Source organism: Poecile atricapillus, chromosome 2, assembly GCF_030490865.1.
Source record: "Poecile atricapillus isolate bPoeAtr1 chromosome 2, bPoeAtr1.hap1, whole genome shotgun sequence".
Classification (NCBI taxonomy): Eukaryota; Metazoa; Chordata; class Aves; order Passeriformes; family Paridae; genus Poecile; species Poecile atricapillus.
Genome location: NC_081250.1, coordinates 128,963,497 through 128,988,328, shown reverse-complemented (window position 1 = coordinate 128,988,328; position 24,832 = coordinate 128,963,497). Strand labels below are relative to the sequence as shown.

At 36.8% G+C, this 24,832-nt stretch overlaps 1 protein-coding gene across 1 annotated transcript in view; it reads right to left on the bottom strand.

Moving 5' to 3' along the window:
* SLC26A7 (solute carrier family 26 member 7) overlaps positions 1–24,276 on the bottom strand; it is a 66,622-nt gene extending 42,346 nt beyond the window's left edge. The window contains exons 1-4 of the mRNA XM_058833643.1: positions 24,206–24,276; positions 22,187–22,484; positions 9,013–9,123; positions 5,163–5,335 (exon numbers count right to left, since the gene is read on the bottom strand). Coding sequence (XP_058689626.1) covers positions 5,163–5,335; positions 9,013–9,123; positions 22,187–22,379 — 477 coding nt within the window. The 5' untranslated portion in view covers positions 22,380–22,484; positions 24,206–24,276. The remainder of the gene's footprint in view (positions 1–5,162; positions 5,336–9,012; positions 9,124–22,186; positions 22,485–24,205) is intronic.
* Between the last annotated feature and the right edge of the window lie 556 nt (positions 24,277–24,832).

Sequence of the window (24,832 nt, the reverse complement as noted above, 5' to 3'; positions counted from 1 at the left end):
ATGCTATTTTTGCAGGTCTTCCACTTTATTTTCTGGTATATTTTATGATTTCTTTTCATTCCTGATGCAGAAAATCTACAGAGAAAAGAGACAGTAAAGTGCAAGAACAGGAAAAAAAATAAAAACATATTTTTTTTCTTTTTATTTTTGTCATAATACTGAGATTTTCTTAAACTGTAAAAGAAACAAAATTTTCACATATTTTAGAATTGCATCCATAATTTTTAACAATTTCGTTCCTAGAGGACAAGAGTATATTTCAGGGAAAGAATATGCACAATGCTTTGAAAGGCACTGGGCTGTTGTTTATTTGTGTGGCATTTTCAGTACATAATACCATGTAAAAAGGCTCATTAAGAAGTAACTTTCTTGAGATGAATTTTGCTTTCGCCAGGTATACGTTCTTGAATAAATTCATGTAAATTAAATCAACACCTTTCAGAGAAAAGAAAAAAACAATATAAGAGAAAGTGAGGGAAATCAGCCTTGAGTTAATGCATAGTAAAGGAGAAAAGATCATGGAAACAAGGTATACAATGGAGTGATTAGACAGAAGTGGTGGAAGGTGTGATTTCTAAACAAAAAAATAGAAAAGAAATACATTTCAAATTGGAAGAAAACAATACAAAGGGAACCTTTTCTTGCAGTTGTCTTTACTGCCCCATAATTTTACTCTGACTAGTAGAAGAGAATGGGAATTTCGCCAGGAGAAGAAAAATGAGCAATTGCAAAAAGCGAAGCCCTCTATGTTCATTAATTCAGAACCTTTGGTTCTTGTCCACTTTCAATACTTTCTTCCCATGACAACATGCTCAGTTTATTATTATCATTATTATTATTATTATTAAAATTCCATTCAACATGTAGTCTATTTAACTTAATGGCCAGTAAAAATTTTTATCACTTAACAGGTCTTTGGAAATCACTAATGTCAAACTTCCAGTCCAGAGAAATTGAAAGACTGATATCGTGTTACCTGCTGCACAGAATCAGCTTTGGAGAATGAATTTTAAACCCCCCAAAACTCCACTGTACTGAAGGGGTTTTATACTCTTATAGCAGACAAAGTGTGGTGCCCTTTCTGATCATTTGCTGCATGGGCTGGGTAGATGAGGCCAGATATGGGGAACATCTCTTGAAGGGAAACAGTGCAGACTGTGAGCCTCTCATTTAGTACATTTTATCAGTTCTCTAAATTCAAGTCTGCAAAAGTGAAGACATCTATGAACCCTCTGGAGACAGTAGTCAGACACAGTTCAACTTGGCTGAGTTGCCAATTTAAAACTCTCCATGGCCTGTTTCAATAGACATCTAACTGGTAAACCACTAGCTTCTGGTCTTCTGAGCTGCAGCTCTTGTGTTCATTCTGGGTGTCTTGAGAGTGTCTGGAAGCTTCTGACAATGTGGAGAGTGAACTTTCCTCATTCCAGGACCTGAAAAATTCTTTTCTATGGTCTTTCTGTACTAATACATACCGTGTTCTACCATGATTGTGGGAACCAGAACTCCCACCCAACCCACTTGTTTTGAAAATACTACTATTTCAAAATACTAATACTATTACTACTACAAAGTACTACAACTACTGTAGTTTCCAAATATGAATATGAGCCTACAATAAGGTATTTCCACTGTAAAAGAAAATTGAACTTTTTTCCTGATTATCACTGTATAATATACTCATGTTTTTACCTCATGCAGAGCTATGTGTAACAGACTAGTTCACCATCATTTTTCCTACAGAGTAATAGAGATTTGGACAAGAATATTGCCTTAAGAAAACACCCTCCTTATTCAAATGTGCTCCTTTGTTATTAAGCAAATTGATAATAGACTGTGTAAATTTGTTCTCCTGAAAACCAGAAACATTTTTATTTCCAACACTGTATATCAGCAACTAATAACATGTTAGTTTTTAAAATACAGTGGATGAAAAACTTACTAATAAAAATGTTACAAGACTGAAATGCAATAAGCAGCTATTTCTCCTTTACAGAAGAATAGTCCAACTGAAGTCTATAACACTGTGGTCTTAAGAGAATTATGCTTTTTTTTCCTAGGGTATTTTGTTTCCTCGGTTTGATCTGCAAGGAACTTACTTCTATTTATTTAGAAAATCTTAATCTTGAATTTCAGTTTAGTATGCTAAGATTATTTTAGAGACACATATATTTATGCAAGAATTCTTGCACATATAATATATTAATAGGGGAAAAATATATCCTACCCAAAAGCTCTCTTGAGGAATTTTTAATATTATAAAGGCAGCATCCAATTTTAATTACAAAATTACTCCAGAGGTGTTTGCTATGTTCCATTATTTTCTCTCCCCATAAAAACCTCTGAGGTATTTAATATCAGGGAAGAATTTTATTAACTTGAATTGTTGTCCATGCCCTGTTTATCTTTATAGAGTAGCAGCTACACAAATATAAAAAAAACTTCATTGTGCCTTTCATTCTACTTTTAAAAATGAAATAATGAATGCATTATATTAAACAGTTTTGGTAATTACAGTTTTTATTTTATGTTTACTAATTTTCTATTTCAATACTATTTTATCTCCATCAGAACACCTCTTAAGATAACTGAATATCTTTCCTCTATGAACACTTCTTCAAACATTCAATTTCAGAAGTAGTTTAGGACTCTGAAATATATTAATCTGAGAAAAACTTAAGCAGCTAAGCCCCAAATTTCAATTGTGTTAATCTCTACCTATCCTTGTCTTATGATCAGGAAACAGTTCTAATTTATTTCACGTCTAGATATCACGAAATTCACAAAGCCTGCTCAGAGTTTGCCTCACACACAAATGCACAGTTGTGGTCTTCACCAAGCACAAACTAGCCAACAGCAGCTCATCTCAAAAACATCTCCCCACCCCACCTTCCCTCCATTACTCACTATTTTGTATGTCTACCTTTTATTTTAACTATTTTAATAAATATTTTAACTTCTATTCTAATTGATTGCTGATTAGAATATTTAGCCAGGCTACTGGAAAAATAACATCAAATTGTTTTTTAGGCCAAGGGTGTTCAGCTCTTTACCTACTCTTCCCAAGAAGAAAACAGTTGTTTTGGCAAGGACTTCTCATCCTTCATCTGGAGGCTACCCAAGGTACAGATTAGTCACAGCATCTCTTGTTTTTGTGCAATTAGTGGCTGATTAGAGAACTGCATTTGGAGTGTTTTTCAGAAAAAATAAAGTCTTATAGTACATAACATAACTCAGATCTGCTCCCTTTCCAGAGCATTGCCATCTCAAATACCAACTACACAGAACATACAACCTTTTTTTGTATTTCAGGACATCTATGAAAAGCTGTTGCCTCAAAATGCATCACACAATTCTTCTTGTCCCAGAACGTACATTAACTCCAGGCTGGTAGTTAATTTCTAATCAAATCCGATAAATAGAAGAAGGTGACTGACTTAGGTCTCCATGAAGAGCAAGTTGTGCCCTGTCACCTTATCTGGGGTTTGCAGCAACTGTTAGTCAGGAGACTGGAATCATGATGAGAAACATAGACTCCCACACTTAACAGCACCTGGGAAGATGACAAAGTTTATTCTCAGCCTAGATCTGGACTTTCACCTATGTATCACAGCTTCAAGGCACTTCTTTAGGAAATAAGTATTTCACTCTGCTCTCTAACTATTAAACTCACATAAAGGACTAGTGGCAGGATGACAAGTGCCAGCTGTGTTAGTATGATTCCAATGGAAGTGACATTATTGACCTGGGAGAGGAGCCCATGCACATTGTACCTTTCCCTGCCAGACCTGCTCTGAAGATGCAGAGAGGATTTACCACTTCTTCTCACTCCAGTCAGGATTAAACAGGAACACAGGCTGAGATAAATTAGCTGATGCAGTTGAAGGTATATGAAAAAGCAGAATTTTCAGGATGAAAGAGTAAGAGGTCTAGAGGACTCCCACATCTAATGGGATTCTGCAGCCACCAAGGAAGATAATTTCTGCATTGGATTTCGAAGTTACATCAAATGAATACAGGCACCAGCCTCCCATGTGAGCCATTTTGGCCTCTCTGGGGACAATGTAGGACATTTCCAAGCTGTGAGCACAGGGCTCCTGCATGAAGGGCTGCATTCATGCTCTGCTGTTGCAAGCACCCTGCATAAGATGCAGTGCTGTGCTGCACACGCTGGTGCATTGGGACAGCACATGCAGGCACAGCCTGGCGCAATCTGCATCAGCTCTGCTTTCTGTGCTCTCTGTAGGCTGTCCCTCATGCTCCTGCCTCAAACCATAATCCAATAAAAGAATTATAAAAATGCAACAGAAATAACAATGCTTCTTGATATTTCCTACTGACTAACATAAGTACATGCCCTGGTTCCTGCCAAGCACGTAGGCTGCTGAAGATCCCATTCTGGTCTCCTTTGCTCATCCTCTGCACAGGAGAGAGATCCAAAGCACCAAGTGGAGGGGTCTAGGTCTCTTTCAGGAGACCAGGTACCTAGGAGGTATTGCAATGTCACGTGCTGGAACATTACTTCGATTTTAATATTTACAAGGAAAGAGCCTTCATTGAAGACCTAAGCAACTGGCAATGGATAAAGAAACTTGGCCCTTTTAGCCAGAATAAAAAAATTAAAAAAAAAAAAAAAAAAAAAAAGAAATTTAAAAGCCCTCTGATCATTTAAATAAACTTTAGAGAATCATTTGAAGACATCTGTTTTATTATTTCACTTTAATGATGGGTGTGTGAACTCTAAAGAGAATTTAAAGTTTTCCCTACTGTTTTTAATTATTGGATATTGTATAGTATTGCTTTTCAAGCCAAGGGTAACAGAAAGCCACAGGAATATATGTCAGTGCTTACCAGGAGCTTATTCATGTTTGTTTCTGAAGGAGAAGGAAAGGGGACACCAACTGCAAGTGAATATTATAGCAGAGCTGACTGAATGTGGTTTTGCTTCATATAGTAAAACATTGGGGGCATGTATACAGATAGTTACTACATCTCAACAAAAGAGTAGCAAATTCTTAAAGCACATTAATTTAATCATTTATGACCATTGAAGCAGATGTTTTCATTAGTTTTTCTCGAGAAGTATAAGAAGTATTACAAATGTTGTAGCTGTCATGAAGGCAGTACATCAGCAGCATATAGAAAATGTGATCACCACCAACCTGAATGATGCCTCCTAGAAATGAAACTGCTGCTGCAACTCCAATCCTCTGCATTTCAAATTCTGACAAACCCAAAATTCCTGAATTGTTGTTTGCAGTGAAATTAGTTCTGGCTGAAGGAACAAGACGCTCAACTGCATTGGCAGATATTAAGGAAGTCAGAGCAAAAGTTCCTGCAAAAAAAGCCACACATTAATCATTAATAATTGTATATCTGTCTGTACTCATCACTCATAGTCTCTTTTTCAAAATGGCCATTATGAGTAAAAGTGCCATTTTGTATATACCTGTCATCGTAAGAACCATTTTTAAGGTAATTTTTCCATGTAACACACATTTCTTACCATAAAATAACATTTATACAGGCAAATTAAATGTAAATCTTTTTTTTAAGCACATTTGTTAAGACAGGTTTACAAAAGAGATTCAAATACAATAAATTACAATGATTTCAAGTTATCAGAAATGCTTTTAATGTGATGAAGCAGCTATTTGTCTGAGAATCCCAAGTGTTCACCATTCAAACTCCTAGGGCAATTAATTCACATTATATATATAGTACCTAGCCCACTAAATAGCACCTAGCACTCTAATAAATGGAGGAAAATTATGAGAAAAACATTTATTTGCTGAGAGAGGTAAAGCACATTTAATGACACATAAATGAGGATGACAATTTAACATGAAAAGACACAAACAAAAGAGCTATTAGAGCATAAGAATATCTTGCCATGTGAGACCAGTGGCCCCTCTTGACCAGTACTCTGCCTCCAGCTGTGACAGTCAGAGTTGTTACCTGGGGAAAGCACACAAGCCTGGCCATTTTCTGTGGGCCATTGCCCTTATTGCCAGCATCCATAGCTGTTGTGCTAGAGTGGCCCTTTCTGGTTTTGTTTGTGGACCAGCATTCACGGATTTGTCAAAGGTTTGCCTGAACCTGCTTGTAATTTCTCCTTCCACAATGTCTTCTGAGAGCAGGTTGCAGAAGTTCAGCATCTGGTGGACTGTTTTCTTTAATCTATACTTTAAAGGTCTTTTAAAGCAATTTCTCTCTGAACTAGTTTTTTTTCTACTGCTGCAGGACCTGGTGAACACAGTCCTGCCCTCACCTTGCCCTTCACAGAGTAAAGCTCACAGCATGAATTGCTCAGGGACCCACCAGGGATACCACCACCCTGAAAAATGACCATGAGGTCCAGCCTTTTGCTTCATATCTTTCAACCTGCTAATAATTAATAAAAGGACTTTTCTTCTATCACAAGGACAACTTAGTTTCTTTCGTAACCTTTGGTGTGGAACCTTATCAGTAGCTGTTTGACTGTTCTGATATCTTACATTCAAAGTATTTCCCTTCTCCATGCACTTGTTGACATTCATACAGTAGTCTAGAAGGTAGTGAGGCACGATTTTCCTTTACAGAAGCCACATTAACTCCTCTCCAATAGGGTCTGATTATACATATCTTTTTTTGCTCCATCCCTGGAAGTTTCAAGGCCAGGTTGGATGTGACTCTGAGCAACCTGACCTAGTGGAAGGTGTCCCTGACCATGGCAGAGGGGTTGGAACTAGGAAATATTTAAGGTTCCTTCCAAACCTGGCCATTCTATGGTTGTAAGATGTTTGCATAAAATTAAACTTGAAAACAGCTCACATGAAATTCTACCTTAAATCAAAGACTTGTGTTATTTATGGCAGATGAAGATGTCTCTGAGGATGGTTAAAAATCAATTATGTTAACAAAAGTAAAGAAAAAGGAGCATGTTTGTTGCTCAGGTGAGAAATCTTTTGAAGTAGATCAGCTATGTCAAAGGAGAAACATTTCAAGTGAATAAAAGTTAACAGAGCAGGGCCATTGATGGATTTTTCATTTCATACTAATATGACTGCCTTCTCTAACAAAGGACACTTTTACAGTCTGTGTACGTATGGAGAGCGTCAGAGATCTTACAGAAAATTCTGGTAAGTGAGGAGATTGTCTCCAGTGTGCATAAGGAATGATGGAGTATTGGAGACAGGCAGTATAGCTCCTACACACTCAGCTACACACCATGATGCCTTAACTGAGACTGGGGGAACAAGTGCATGAGACCTTCCTTCTGAAAAGAACAACAGTATATGTCACTCAAATTTATTCATTAAAAAAAATTCCTTGTGTGCAAGAAAACGCTTTTGTTGCCTTTTTTTGAATTGAGATTAAATTTTGAAATAGAATTATGAATGGAAAGAATTTCCACACCAAGGACCATGCAGAAAACTGCAGACATGAAGCTGTGGAACTCAGCAAGTCATTCTCTGAACAGTATTCTCTCCCAAAGATAAAACATCAGACTTAACAGCTTGTACTCACCTATTTTGTCATCTGTTTTCATTACTAGAATCTATGTCAGCCAGATGCTTCTTTATCTACTTTCCTACATATGATGAATTCTTGTCTTCTTAATAATCTTACACCAATAAACTTCTGACAATACATTTCTAATTTTTTTTTTTCATTTTGAAAAAGCTTTTTAATACAGGCTAAAGTTTTAATCTATCTGTATTCAAGAGTAAAATTTATTTTCTATATTCTAAATTTCCACCTTTTTTTGAAATGCTTCCCTTTTAACATGAGTTGAGTACAGTCCCTTACTCATTACATTTGGACACTAACATATCCACAGATTCTTTTTGGACATCAAAAGGCTCAAATACTTTCTGTACATCTAGGGTGAAAAAAAAAAAAAACCCTTTCAGCTTTTATTTTTCTCTAAGACAATTTATAGCTGTTTAGAATTTTATTTTTTTAGAAAGCAACAGAATTTTTTTGATCAAAAAGAGTGCTCAAAATTGTGTTGCTAACTTCTTACTAGAACATTACATACACTTGTGCAATCAGACTCTATAAAGTTCATTTTGAGTGTGGTTACCCAGAACCACCTTTTCTCCTTTCAGGAGATTTTCTCCTCTTCAAGGAAGAGATACTTCCTTCCTTTTTAAATCTGACAGCCACAGGGGCTGCTTCCCTTACCGTTACCTTCCCTTTACCCAGCCATGCTGTGCATTGTTACTGGGCCTATCTCATCCTTCTTGCACATTTCAGGGGTCATCACTGCCCACTTCTGTGCAGCAAAGAATTTGTGATTCAGTCTAATGAGTATTATTTCCAGCTGCCCTCTATAATTTGATATCTTTGGGCTCAGAAACAGATCATTCATCAACCTACTGGGAGAACGAAGCCATTCAATTCTTCAGCTGCTGTGGCTCTGCTGAGGGTAAACAAGTAATTAAGGGTAAACTCATAACTACCAGCACAGTAGCCAGGCAGCACTTTTCACTGCCTACCCAACTACCCTGTGAGAGGATGAGAGTCCTCATTGGGAGAGTCTCTAGCTTTAATGCAATATCAGGTAATGTGCTCAGAAGGTCGTTTTTGTTTTTCTTTTCCTGAGAAATGCAGGATTTGTGTTTTAGACAGGTGACAAGTAATGTATGTTTTCTATGGTTTAAGAGTCAGTAGAAGATTTTCCATTTCCATTTACATACATCTTGTTGGCAGAGACCATTGTTAAACTCTTAGCCTGAAGCAGATTTCTAAAGCAGATTTAAAATAAAAAAGCTCTTACTAAATTACATTTACAAAGGAAGTGTCAATGCAATATTAAATTATAATGGCAGGAGTAACTCCAATATTTTCTTAATGAGGCTCTTTAAAGTACTTAAACTGACAAAAAATAGTTGTAAAGAGAAGCACAAAAACATCTTATTTCTATTTAATCGTAGACAATTTCCCTTCCATTAACCTTTAAACAAGAATAAATTTCAGTATCCAGTTCCTTATTTTTGAAAATGACTTTAGCAAACAGACACTTACCTGTTGCAACGTGACGTCCCATTCCAAATATGGCATAAATAATGACAGGGAAGAAAGATCCATATAAACCAAAAACTGGATGAACTGAAGACAGAACAGCAAAGGCCAGCCCTATAGAAAGTTAAAGAGAATTATTTCACAGTATGAAGAAAAAACTATACTGTTTGCTTTGTTGTTTTTTATTTTTATGAGGAAATGTCTACAATTTTATTAAGAAAAAAACTTGCCTTCCTTTATTAAAACATAGAGCATGAGTGAGCTACTGTACAATAAGGATCAGAAATTTTCATTTCATCATCAAAATCCGTGTATCCTACCACGTTTCCAAGTTGTCTCCATCAGTGGTTCCAAGACTCTTTCAATAGCCAGGCCTCACAGGAGGAGGCAGCATTGTTTCACCCTCACCCTACAAACATGGGTTTGAGACTTCCAGGTCTCCAGGTGGTGGGATGGTTATTTCTTACAAATGTTTCAAAACTTGTAATTTTGGTTTGGATGGAGCCCCTTCAGTCTGCTTTCTTCTAATTTCTTAAACAAAAAAATATTCCAGAGTTCATCCTCTTTTAGGTGCCTGGAGTTTTTATACCTTTAGATATTAACATTTCTTTCACCATACTTTCTTTCAGTAAAGCTGACTGTTCAAAAACAGAAAGTATTTGACTTTCATGTTGAGATGGAGAACAAACAGAATTGGTTCAGATTTAACTTTGTAGACTTACTAATTACCTTCATTGCTTAGCCATAAAGGATAGCATCCACCCTTTTCTTAGAAAGTCTTGGAGAGGAACTCAACTTTTAACAGAGACAGTCCTGCAAAGCAGCAGATTTGGTTGCTTTTCAGCTTGAGATACCTAAGATGGCAAGTCAGACTGCACTGGCTTCTTGCAAGTCATCAGCAGGAGACTCCCAGATCAGCAGGCTCTGCACCCATTTCACAGCCCTTACTACTGGAAAGGACAGTAGGAGAATTTGCCTTGCACAGCTGCTCCATAAATTTTGGTGAATACCTCATCATGCAGTCTGGAGGAAGGGACTGGCCTGTGTAACACACAAGATGCTTTTCTGAGGTCCATCTTCAACCTGAGTGTATTCACAAGCCTAGGACAGACCTGTGTGCTCTGGGAGAGTGGCCAGGTGTGCTCTGTGACAGAGGAGATTCAGATCTGTGGAATGGAGTTGCCTTCTGTGTACATCAGAAATCCCCAAAGAAAACTAAATCTGTAGGATTAATTGTTCTCACCAAGCTTTCCTAACTGCTCCAGAAAGCAGTTCTTTACAAGCAGTTCTTTCTTTACCTGAAATGGTGGTGTTAAGGGGCTGAATGGAGAGGGACAAAGAGTGTCTTTGTTTATGGGCTTTCAGAGGCAATTCTGAACATTTTTATTCAAAATCATTTGAGTCTGTAACAAAGTGCACATTGTGGGGGGAGGCAAAAGAATGCAAAAAAAATCAGAAATGTCAAGTTCTCAATGAAGCAGTTCAGCCATTCTTAGAAAAACCTCACAGTGAAGATTTTGCTGAGGTGAATCCTACATGGATCAATTTCATCCACATTGTGCTCAGCAAAGTAGCACTATCAATTATGACTTGGAGAAGAGATATTTTAAAATGTGTTTAGTTTTAAACTTCTTTTAAACAGAAATGGACTTGGATGTTTTTCAGCCTTGTGAGTAGTGCATCCACTGATAGTCACTTCTACATTTTTTTCTTAGCATAGCTATTTTTTTTATCATAAACCAGAAGAAAGCCCTTTGAAATTGTAGTGCACTGTCCATGTTCACATGATCAATAGAGGTAAAAGAAGATTCTGACCCAAGAGAAACACAGAAGGGTGTGCCTGAGGAGAATAAAAACAGCACAGGAGAGAACTGCATGACCCTATCCAGACAAAATAGAGCATGGAGTGGGTGGGGGGAAATGGAGAATAGGAGAAAGAAATGTTTAAAGCTTGTTTAACACTGTAAAGCTCTTCCATTATAACCATTCTATGAAGAAAATGAAAAGGAAACAAAAAATTTGGAATTAATTCACTAGCTGAATACTACTCACATACATTCTAGCCTTGCAATAAAGCATTAGGCAAAGCTAATTTATTTTACTCTCCAAAAAGTAAAGTATTCAGAAAAATCAGTATAACTTCAGTCTCGTTTTAATTATAACAATTGAAATGAAGTGACCTGTCTGTGCTGACAGTCATAAGGGAAATACTCAAGCTTCAGTACAGAATGCTGAGCCAGGTAGGTACTTTTGAAGGTTTTCGGGAAGAGCTTGTTAATCCTGGTTATGGTTATAAATCCAGATGATCTGCTGCTGATAAATATCACTTGTTTACAGACAGATAATCTGAATTTAAATTTGGCCCTTGTTATTCTCCATTTCATGCCTAGACCTCTCACATTCTTTTGTATTAAGTTTCTAGAAGCAGTGTGTCACATTTTTCATGGTGTGGTCATGGCAATCAGGACAGAGCTAAAATTACCAGACTTTGACTTTATTCCTGGCTCTGTTTGTTAGGTTTTCACTCCTATTACTGAAGCATATCACTTACTGAAGTGTGTTAAGAACAGAGAGGCACCATGAAACAGAATCAGCAAAGACTTGGTTTTCTGATTAGGCATAAAATGTTCTAAAGGTTCAAATACTTTTCAAGATGTAATCAATAGTACATTTAAGCTTATTTCATTAATTTTCATATTAAACTTCACTGCAATGCATTCTGTTTGCTCAAGAACATTCCTTTCAAGGGACAGGAAACATTTTCTTATTTTCCTTCCAAAGAGTAATACTTCAAAGAAATAGATCATTAAGTAAGGATCTCACATAATCTTCACTGGTAATATGGAGAAGCCCCCATGGCAGTGACATTAAGGTTTTCATATAGGAAAATAAATTCCATGAAAAGAAATGCAAACAAATATTGAACAGTAAGTTTGGATACAGTACATTAATATTGTTTGGTTAAACTACCTCCTTATCATAAGATAACATTGTGGGACACACTTTCACTGAAAACCATGACCTGTGACTACCACCAGGTGCTTAACAATCCTCTGGCACACCACACAAAAGCAAGAGATGTTCAACACTGTTGCTCGGTGTCAAATGCAAGGAACTGCAAAATAACAAGCTTGATATGAAGAGAAACCAGGCCATCTCCTACCATACGAGAAAGGTCTCAGTTTAAGTTGGAAGTTTCTGCTAATCAGATTAGTGCTAAAACTACAGCAATGAAAAAATATTTTCCACAGGAAGAGCTATCAATCACCAGAGTATAGTCAACTAGTTAACAGTTTTCTGCATCTGATAATATGCGCATGAAAAATACATCTGAGGAAAACTGTACCACGTCTTTTGGAAATACTAGGTGCAAAGCAGACATTAAATTAAGAAGCAGGAAAATTATTAAGCCTATAATTAATTTGAAGAGTATCAACATTAATATCATTCAGTATTTACTGTAAAAAGATATATTTTAAAAGTTTTTCTGATAGAGTGCATATTCAAATTATTTTCTGTGATTGTAACCTTTTATTCTTAAGTGTGACTATAAGACAGTCAGACCCCAGGTTTATGGAACCCTAAATGACACTAATTCCTCCTATCCCACTCAAAAATGCTATCTGCTGTTGTGGGTGTTCTCTGATGCTTCAGAAAAATAAAATTTCTCCAGTTGTTCACAAAGTTCTACGATATAGTAAGAAAGGTAATTTCTGAGGATGCCCTAAAATGTAGATTTGATACACATTTGATCAGTCTCCTATAAATGCTTCTTGGAGAACTAACAAATCAGACAACCAATGACTCATATCCCAAGCTTTAATTTCTAACTCCAGGATAGCTAACTTCTATTGAAGAAAAAAACAAGAAATTTTTTTCCACCACAGGAAAAAAATTATATTATGTTTCATAGCAGTTTTCCTACACAAACCTACAGTTCTGGGGGGTTCTTTGACAACGGCTTCGTAAAAGCTCGTAACAAAAAATGAACCTTTGGAAATAATATCATTAACTTCCAAAAACTGGGAAGTTCAGTATCAGTTTGCTCAATGGACATTTACCTCATGCTTGCAAGACCTCTGTTACTTAACAGCCCCATTTGCCATTTGGGGCTACGCAAATGGATCGTACCTTCCTTCTTATTTATTTAGTGACAAAATACCAAGAGCTTAAAATCGTTCCTTGGTTCTTCAGTCATTCAAAGCCTGAGGCAAATGAAGGATGTAAAGACAAAATGGAGGGACAGATTCTTAAAAATGAGCCATAAATCTTTCAGAGACTACACAATGTTGATTTGGCAGCCCCCCTCTTTTATGAAGGATCCTTCAGTGCAGTTCCTTCCCTTGCAGCTGTCTCCTTCAGCCTGGTGAGAGTTAAGCACCTCAGCTGTGTTAGCCATAGTACCTGAATTCGCAGTATTTCACAGACTCTGAAATGCAGCTCTCCCAATGTACCATCTGACAACCACATCAAAGGGAGATTTGAGAAAACACTGTTCTGTTCTGCCACTTTACAGATCTCCAGATACTGGCATTTGTATCTTAATGTTCAAAAGGGAAATATGCAAGCGTTGTGGAACAAGAAACAAGTGGATGGCATGACCTGCTTATGATTTCACTATTCAAGGAAACTTGACCCTTCTGTATGTAATAGAGTTTAGATATGTACAAAACAGAACATTAAGAATTTCTACTGTTCTCTTTTCTTTTAATAGAGCTCCTCACAAAAGGCTATCAGTCTTGACAGACAATCTCAGATGGAATGTTAAGACCTCTTTAGGATGAATTTGATGCAATATCTAAACACCACAAAGATTTTATGTTGTTTCACAGGGAGTTCTATGAGCTATTATCCACTAGTCAGCCATAATACCTGAAGAATTCAGCCACCTTCAGAATCAAAGAAGCATTTTGAATATGGATTATAGGTAACTTTCTCTGTATTTCAGTAAGAATAGACAGAGAATGAAGCCATAAGAAACTTCTGGCAAGCAGGTAACTATGAGGTCATCTTTTGAGAAACAAAAACCTGTCATAAGTGATTGCAGGCCTTGATCCAGATGAGCTGGACTTGCTGAAATCCATGAAAAGGGCATTCATTTTGGCAAATTGATGGCCAAGGATCTGAACACTAATGGTTTTCTGATCTGGAAGATTATATGTGGTGTCGCTTCCTCCTTCAAGTATCAGCATTTCCTGGGTTTCTCAGTCTCTGTCCATGGTGCTCAGGCACCCCAAGGCACAGGGATCCGTGCAGCTCGTCTGGTCATACAATGTATGCCCAGAGTGCACCTGGGCAGGAGGCCCCAAGGGAGTCAGAGGTCATCCAGAAGCAGAATTCACATTTCTAGCAGTTTGCTAGACAGGTCTGCCTTAGCACATGTGTAACTTGGAAGAATTTTTATAGACATTAGAAATAAAATATTGGATGCACAGCAGCCTAAGTGCTCTGCTCCTCCACTGGAAAGTTGTAAAGTGTGAAGCATTGTCCCACATTTACTCACTAGCATGTTAAATATCATATTCAGCTTACATCATTACTCATTGCATGGGAGAGCTATAACAGAGTTCAACTGAACAGCCTCTTCCACAAATCACGAACTACGTGGATTCTCCAATGCATTCTGTAGGAGGTTTTTCTGGCTCTGTTTCCTAATGTGCCTATTTGATTTCATCTACGCATGTTATTTGTAAGCCAGATGTATATTTACAAGGCAGCTTTACCCCTTAATAAAATTATTAGCTCCAGTTAGTCAGCTCAGAGTATATTTATGTCTACGTTTATGATCCGAGCCTGAAATAAACCCCCGGCAACTATCACCCTTGAGAAGACACAGCTGGGGTTCCTCCATGAAAAGCTAAGAAAAAAAATTATATAAGTTTTTGGCATCATGCCTTCCAAAACACTGGGCACCAGTTCTGGAATGCAGGAAGGCAGTATAGTTAATTTTTTTTAATGTCAAGGTCTCCAGCCAGTGTTAAGGAATTAGTTGTTCAGCAATAAATCCAGCTCCAGATTAAATTAACTTTAATTAAAACATACAAACCACACCAAGACTCAGTGAGTTATTATTGGGCTTGAAGAATAAAAAAGAAAAGAAGTTGGCAGAAATAACAATACTGATTTCATCAGATGCCATCTACATATTTAACTTTCAGAGAAAATATGTCTCAAGGGCCCTCCACCCTCCAAAAAAACAGCCTACCAAAATCCTCTTGAGCCAAAGCATTTCTTGTTCATGATAGGTCATAGGAAAGGCAGCTAATGTACAATATTATGTATAAATTCTACGTGAAGCATATCCCTGTACTAGCTGCCTACAAAAAAAAATATTTTTTTAAAACTACAAACACTGACATCATTGCAATCTGTTAAGTTTGAAAGTCCAAATCTTCTACCCTCATGCTTCCAATGGGCAGCTATTGAGTACATGCAGTGTAACACAGAAAACTCTTTATTTCAAAAGAAACAGAATAATTTTTATGATTCCACAAACTTTGCAAGAAAAGACTGAATCAGAAATACAGTGGCAGTGTTTTAATTTTGAAACTCCCACACATTTGACTTAACTTTTTCTTATATATACAGAAGTCCAAAACTTCACTTCTTTTTTTGAGCTGCAGCTCAAAAGAGAGCATAAAATTGAAAGGGGCATAAAATTGTGAAGACCCTCTCTTGTGGTTCGTTACCCCTTAAGACAGGTTAACACAATTGCCTGTAATTATGCACATCTGTGGATGGAATTATGTGATAAGAAGTTCCATCTTTATATCCCAATATTTAAATGCAATATTTTTAGAACCAATTCCAGTTTTAAATCTAAGCATATTCATATTACTTTATTTTCACTTCTCCATGTGCTGCAACTGCCTTTTAATTTAAAAACCTTTCCTGATAAGGAAAAAACCTTCTCATGTTTTAATTAACCTATCTGAGCCATTTAAGTTTTCTCCCAAATACAATCTTTGTTTTTCTGCTCCTTCTCCTAGCCTTTTCTTCTACTGAGATCATCTTCCGTGAACAGAGGCAACTAAAACAACAGACTATATTTGTGATAATGGATCAACAGACTGCAGTGCAAGTGGTCATCAATGTCTTTGCACCTCCTAACTCACCCAGCAGCCTTTTTTTTCCAAATAGGCTAATTATTTTCCAACACATCATTAAAACCACCTCTAACTGAGAGCAGCAGCAGATTTGTCTTTAGAATCCATACATAAATCTGAAGCAAAACCCACCAGCTGTCCTAGAGCCTTGCTTCAGAATTGCATATCTGAATCAATCACTCTGATGTCCTTTATTGCTCTACATGCATATGTTTTTTTCATTATTATTATTATAATAGTTATTATTATTACTAAAGAGAAATACAGCTCCATGGCTTGCATCTGGTCCAGTCCCTCATCTGCAATATAGACTTGTAACTGGGGTACAACACTGTGCTCACTATCAATCATATAAATAATTCCAAATTTGACAGAATCACCTAGGGTATGTGTTACCAGATACACAATAACACTTACCTAGTTTTTCAGAATCCTGAGATGGCAATTACCCATCTCAACCTTCAGTCTGAATGTGTTTCATTTTCTCTGTTTGGTATCAGTTATATATCCATGTATTTGACCATTTCCCACATGGCAAAGTCATCATCCCTCAGGAAACTGAGTCAAAGTTCTAATTTTGCACTGAGGCTTCCATTCAGACCAAATACTTCAGTAGAAAGTAGCATGCCTTTTTTTTGTACTTATTTTTTTACTGGCTGAAAAAGCACTTGTAGGTTTGGGGGTTTTTGGAAGGATTTCAGTCAGCTGCAGTGTTAGACATTCATATCAGTATCAAACTACTGAAACCTGAATTCTTTTCACCATAAACTCTCAATGTACTATTGTATAAGTAATTTCTCTGTTTCAAGCAAAAACATTTTTGTGTGTCTAATTTCCCCACCCATAAACTTTTCTATTAGTGGACAGTGTAAAGAGCTCTAAATTGTTATAATGAAAAGTGCAGGGTATAAGTATTATTATCACCCATAAAATTAAAAAAAAAAAAAAAAAAAGAATTTAAATCATATATTTGTATAAGCAGGAGTCTGTCTGGTCATTAATAGCTTGAAGATGAGATTTATAATTATCAAAACCTCAAGTGAGATCTTGGAAGAAGCCTTAGAGAAGGGTTGATGTTGTCTGAAATTAGGTACCTACTTTAGGAATTTACATCCAGAAAGAACAAAGCAACTTCAAGTGTTATGCAGAGCACTTAATTTTTACAGCATGTCATGACCAAAATTCTTCAGACACATTTGTGTCCCCTACCTGTATAGAGAACATAAATAAGTTACATACATTAAATTATATATTCAAGCAGACTAACTTGGGTAATAATTCCTCCTCTGGCAGTGAACTCAGCTGCATGGCAGAGGGTCTGTTTTAGAAACTTTTCCGACAAACTTTTCTTTATTTCTCTTGCATTCAGGGAATTCAGGGAAGCTTAGTGATGGGTCATGGTAGTAGCTACATGGCTTCTATATGCCAGCCTTTGTGAGCAGTGTCTGTGCACAATTCTGCCCAGGAAAACAACAAACAGAAAAACAAACAAACAAACAGAAAAAAAACCAAAAAAAACCCTACAAACCCCACATTCTAAATAGCAAAATACTGAGGTATGACTACCAACAAATATACACTGCAAAATTTAAATCCTGAAGCAAAAAGCTCTTTGAAAAGACAAGACTGAACTAAGAAGGATAACAAAATGGATTAATAGTAGATGGGTCAAGAGCTTGGTAATGAATAAATAATTTCAGGAAAAATCACCTATGAAAGGCCTTGGAAGTAAAGATGAACAATTTGCTTGGTGCAGTAAAAGTTACCACTGTGAAAATGAGCTGAGCAGCTACTTTCTGAAGAGACATGATGGGACTATAGCACATGTTCAGAAGGCTACAGAAAAAAACATGATGACAGTTTTATGAGATTTAGCTATATGGAAAGACTGCATCATAATGCATCTTAATTTTATCATGTAAAGAAACCAAGAAAAATTCAGACCCAGGCTGATTAAAGTATTCTTCTTATATTAGTATGGGATGACCATGTCACACAAAAAAAATCCACAATTATATTGTGACAGGTCAATGGATGAAAACAGAAAAGAAAACAGTGAGACCTGCCTTTAACCATGAGCTGTTAAACATGAATTGTTTATTACTCACAATGCCATGGATATAAAGGTTAAGACACCTAAACTTTGATGTCTGCCTCGTCAGTGTCTACACCTGAGCCCATCCCATTATATTAACAGTAATCTATTTACTAATCTTATTAACATAATTAATTGACCTTAACAAAGCAGATGGTTAGATTTAGTCAGATGAATCATGCCTGTGGTGGGTTGATTCTAGCCAGCAGTTAAGTACCCAGCCAGCCACTCACTCCTCCTCAAAGGATGTGGGAGAGACTCAGAAAAGCAGAAGTGAGAAAACTTGTCAGTCAAGACAGACAACTTAATAAATGAATGAAAGGAAAGAAAAAAAGTGATGTAGATGCAGTCATTCACCACCTCTCACAGGCACAGAATCACAGAATAAACTGAGTTGGAAGGGATCTATAAAGATCATCGAGTCCAACTCCCAGCCCTGCACAGGACCATCCCCAAGAGTCCCACCATGTGCCTGAGAGCATTGTCCAAACAATTCTTGAACTCTGTCAGGCTGATGCTGTGACCACCTCCCTGGGGAGCTGGTCCAGTGCCCAAACACTCTCTGGGTGAAGAACCTTTCCCTGATGTCCAACCCAGCTCTGACTCAGTTTGCTCAAGTCATGTCCCTGGTCACCAGAGAGAAGAGATCATTACCTCCTCTCCAGCTCCCCTCATGAACATTTTGAGGTTTCCCCTCAGTCTCCTCTTCTCCAGGCTGAACAGACCAGGTGACCTCAGCTGCTCCTCATTTAGCCTCAAGGCCCTTCATCACCCTTGTTACCCTCCTTTGGATGCTCTCTAATAACTTAATATTCATAAACACTTATCAACTAAGTCTTCATTGGCCAGTGCAGAACACAAAAGCAGCTTGCTGAGAACTACTTACCTGCACAGCAGACCCTTTGTTTTATTAGCATGATTTCAATTTGGAAAGGAAAAAGAAGGTTAGGCATTTATGAGACATTTACATGGATCTAGCACTTGAATTTTTTTGCAAGGGGATACAGTATTAAATAGAAAGAAGACTCTTCATAGAATGACTGTTGATGGGGTATTAATAAGTTTTACAGGGAAAGGGAAGTGAGCAATGAATGCTAATCCAACAAGAAAATTAGAGATTTATTTTGTTAATTTAGAGATATTTTGCTCTGGTCTATCAATAACAAAGCTTTGAGAAGTTTTTGAGACAAATTATGTAGTGATTACCAAAATATAAAAGCTCAAATTTCTTAACTTCCTATTACAATATATTACAAAGATTGCATCATGAAGTTCATTTTAGATTCAATGATTATTTTTTCAACCTTAGGTATCAAAGTAAAAATAAGGATTCTATGTCAGCATTATTAAACTACATTTGGAACTAATATTGGAGAGCTAGGACTGATGAAGCCTGATTTCCTTTATTGGTTTTGACTTGTGGGTGACTGACTTCGGAGTCAGACTGTGCAAGTTCAGCTGGACCTTTGCACCAACTGGTGCATTTGAAAGGGCTTTCTTTTTTGTTCGAACTTGTAGGGCCTTTCTCCTACGTGATATTTTCATAGAATTCTTAGAAACATAATTATCTTTGACATTTTTTTCTCCATATTCTGTATAAGTAGATAAAGGACTCTAGGGGATACATACAGAGACAATACAATTATTATCTCAATAGGTAAAGAGCACTGAATTTTGGGACTCCTGAATTAATATTTATTACTTCTTTTTAGGAGACAATAAAACAACTATAGGAACATTTTCAGCATGACTTCTTGGTTTCAGGAATGACTCTTTCATCACAAATGCCCAGCAGCGCATCATGATAATCCCATGCCTTTACTTTCCATCTCACTACACCCCTCAGTCTCCTCTTCCCCAGCCCAGTTTTGTTGCTTTCACTACAACACAGTAAGGACAGTGATTTTCATCTTTTCTTCCTTACTATATAAAGGGAAACCAGCAATTTTATCTAAAATTTAGATTAGAAGCTGGAACACAAGCACATTACAGCAGATTGGAGCAGTTGCCAACCTGAATAGTCTGAACATGACCAGTGCCAGATGAGTAAGATATCCCACAGAAGGAAAATGTGAAAAACACAGCTCATTTGGAAGGCCTTTCTTAATTATTCTCAAGCTACTGGACTGCCCTCCACCCTGGAGATTACAGCTTTCATCACTCAGAAAACTGTTGCATACAAATACAACTGCACATTTTTCAAAATACTTCCATAACTCAAGTTTATTTCCTTATACTTGAATTTGCTTAAACCTGTTGCTGAGGTTGACACTATGCTCAACAAGCCAATTATCATCAGTTACCTTTTTCCCCTACTATTATTAGAATTTCTGCATTGCATTACAAAATTTCTTGATTTATCTTGTGGGTGGAGGAAAGCAGTCACAATAGGACCCCTCAAAATTTGGGATTTTTTCCTTTGTGCTACATATCAAATGGAACTTCTTCTCATGTATAAGTTTTCCTGTGAAAATATTAGGATAGTTCTGGTAGCTAGAATGCTTACAACACTAGGGAAAACACCACAAACATGATGAAATACTTTGGTGTCTAACTCTCTTCCTATTTCATCCCCTAAAATCTTTCCAAAATCTTGAGAAGCAGCAAGCAGACAAAGAAAAAACAGATCAGGAGTTTCAAAGTGGTCGTTTTTTTGGGTTTTTTTTTAATGCATAAAATAAGGATAAAATTGCTTCTAGAGTACTTAAAAATAATCTTGAAAACTCAGACCTGTATTTTCTGTCTTCACTGAGTCTTCTTAAATTTATCTGTTACAGTAAACAACTTCTTGGTACAAGAGTCAAACATGAAAATCCTTCCTAAAACTACCAACACTGCAGAAATGCTGTTTAACATAGTGGTTTTGATGAATTTCAACATACTGTTATTTGCAGCAGTTTAATTAATTGTTGTATACACACATCCACTGAAATTAGATACTTTGCAGACTTACGGTATTAAGGTTCTTAAAGTTAAATCATGCCAATGCAGATGTTCCTAATTACTTTAAAAGCACAAATGCTTACACAAATCAGTTGTTTCCATTTCCAGCATAATTCAATTAAAAGAGTTTTTATAATTAAACAACGTGAATGCTAGTTAAGCATACTTAATATGGAGGACTTATGAAACAATATATGTCATTCACATGAAGGAAATAGTTAAAGTCCATCTGAGATAAGAAACTGTGATTTGTCTGAGATAAATATAAGAAATTATCATAAGGTGACACTATCAAAGACACACCAAAAACTGACAAAAGCATTTATTTTCTTGTAGAAATCACTTTACTAAGCAAGAGGACTGGAGCTTAAAGTTTCTGCAGGTCATTGTGCAGGGTTTGGGAAGCTTTTCCTTTTGCTTCTTTTATTTCTCCTTATTTTTTTTTTAATCTGTAAAATGAAATCTAGCTCCACCCCTACTTTGTAGTGCTGCTTGCAAAGAGGTGTGGTAGGTAATGCAATACAGCATTAAATCAGCATACAAGCTATGGATGCCACAGATCCTCTCCCTGGATAATATCTCTGCCAGGAATATTCTTTATTGCACAGAAAATTGTGAATTTTTCCTGCTGTGTTTTGGATTTTTACAGGTAATAGTATCATGCACATGTTTCTTCCAGAATAGCATATCTTACAGTGCAATTATCTTTTAGTTGTATTTTTTTTTTTTTCTGTGTGAAATAGAGAAAAAGGTGGTAATTTAACTGATAAAACACTGTATATAACCATATCCGGTATGAATAGATTTACTGCTCTCTCACCTTCCATATTAAATGTTTGAAAAATTGTCAAAGGTATGGGATAAATAGTGAAGTCCCACAGAAATTAATTACAATAACACAATGCATTTCTATTTGCATTTGCACATTCACTCTATAAATAAGACTGTGTATTTTTCCTTATATTTTTATTTAGATTCAATCAACATTAGATATGACCAGATAAAACAGTAATCTGAAATGAGTTGACTGTACCTTGAGTCACCTGTTGGATGGCTAGCATCATCCCAGAAACAGTATCAGGAGCCAAATTTTCCTTCCAGTTGTAGACAGGTACCCATTTCAAGATGGGCAGCCTTCTCATACACCAGGCTTTGATATCTTCAAAGCGAACAGCCTGGATCTTCCTCCAGACTGTGCTTCTTTTCCTTTTTGCCCCTGTCATCATTCCTACCCCACAAAAGCAGTGCCTCTGTCAGGAGAGTGCACAGTTGAGGAACCACCCTGATCTCTGTCAGTCTCCAGATTTCTTCTGAGATTTTTCAGTTACAAACTACGGAGAAAAAAAAAAATAAAAATGAACAGAAGCTCTTCAGATTTCTGCAGCTGTTCTGTAACTATACTCAATGAAAACACTTATTAAGTGCTTCAATCATATAAACATCTACATTAAATGCACGAGCCATCTACAACAAAGATCACATTTTCTGCTGTTTGCAAAAATTTGGTCTAGTCTCACTTTAGTTTGTGATTCTTTGCAGTAACTTCCCGCTTTATATCCCTGTAATGCTTGTACTTTTGGCCTCATGCCAGTGGCAAAATGAGGTATTACTGGGTGTGTGTGTGATATAGGCTGGGCTATGCTAATCTGAGCAAGAAGTGCCCAGCAGAGCAGGCATCTCCCTGCCAAGCCCGGGAGAGCAGCCTTGTCTCTCCTGGGGGGAGCTTTTCTGGCCGCAGGCGGAAGGCATTAAGACCTCAGTAAAGCTCGTGCTAGAAGTCTTGTCTTACTCCATCAGCATTTTGTCTTCTAAATGACAGCAAAAAGCTTATTTATGTAGCAAATGCAGAACATCAGGTAGCAATAAGTGCTACTGGACGCACACACAGACTCTCTGTAGGCTGAAACCTCAAATGCAAGAGTAACAAGCTCAAAGTGCGGTCAGGGACTGCAAGGTATCAGCTTCACACGGGCAATGCCAAAAATTCTTGTGACAATCATTCTTGTTCAAAGCTAGTCCTTTCTGCTCTTGGCTGACCACTCAGCAAAGGCTCTCTCGGCACAGACTGTTCACCAAGTAACGTTTGTTCTCGTAATAATGTCATGCACCTTGTGTACGAAACAAAGTGCTCAGACACAAAGTGATAAGGGCATGGAAGAGCTTTAAATGTTCAGGCATTTAAATGCCTTGCCTGATATGGAGCAAGGACACAGTAAGCTTTCCTCTAAGTTTTCTGTATCTCTGGATGGCAAATAAATTGAAGTTGGAATGCAAGATCCATCATACGGGTGAAGTGTCTTCCCAATCACTATTCTGTAGTGAGCAGTAAAAATAAATATATTTTTTTAAAATATCTCCTTTTTAAAAATATAAATTAATTTACATTTTATTGTTTAGATCAAGGAAAAAAAAAAAACAACCTGAAGCACTTTCCATCCAAAACAACTTTAGAAAAATGAGACTGCTTCCAAATGCAACAGGTAGACTGGCACAAAGACAAATGCATCAGTTCATTCTACTGAGTGACATTCAGTTGTTTTCCACAACTGTGTCCCACAGCATTGCAAAGGTAAAAAGCAAAAAGAAAGAGAAACAAATAATTTCTTAGCTTGAGACAGACCCTTACTTTTAACTATTCCCGTCATACTTATTCTTTGCCCTGCCCACCCATTAACAACATACAATTTTTAAAGACAGGTAATCTTCCTGCTGTTTATTAGAATAAACCTCTAAACATTGACTCTTTTTTTTTTTTTTTCTTTTTGCAGTTTTTGTTTTTGGTTTGCTCTGGTTCTTTAACTTGAAAGGGCAGTTCAAGGGCTTCATAATTGAGGCATTTATGTCTGCCAAGTGTTTCACAACACAAATCTTTTCCTTCTTTCAATAGTCAGAAGTGGACAGGAATCCTCATAGCTACAGTGAGAGCTCCTCAGCAGTCAGGTGCTACTTTGTTTTGATGAAATGTTCAGTACCTCTAACTATAACAGTATTTACCATGAAATAAAAATCAAAATACATTTCTACACATAAATATGCATGTGCAAAAACATACCCAAATATAGGTACTCGTGTAAAAGAGCCTAGCCTCTTTATTTTTTTGCCATTGTTTGCTAGAAGCTCTGAATATTCTGAAAGAGGCAAAAAAAACCCGCATTGGGAAACGAAAGAAGCATTGCTAAACACACAAGAACATATTCTCCATTCCTCAAAGTTATTGCACCAAAATGCTGATGATGTTTGAAAAAGTCTGTAACTGAGATTTTCCCACCTCCTAATTGCAGAGTCAGTTCAACTGGACAAGTTTTCATCAATCCCAGATTGGTATCTGAACACCTTGAATTTCCATCATCAACAGGCTTTTGTTCCCCACCACCACCAAGGGATGGTATCTCTCTGTGGGTGTGTGCATGCATGAGTGCAAATATCCTACAGCTATTGTGGAATTTTTGTGGAAACTTTGTTTCACCCCAACAATTATTTTGGTAAGTAAAAAAACTGCATTATCCATAAATCTCAAATTGATAATGCCATCACTATTGAAATTCATTGTAACTCTGAAATTAGCAAATACTCTTACTTAGCTGTGGCACAAAGTAACATTTCAGTTACAAACTCCCAAAGAAATCAACATTTTTAAGGGAAAACTGGTCTATAGGTATGTATTACAAGCCCATACCTC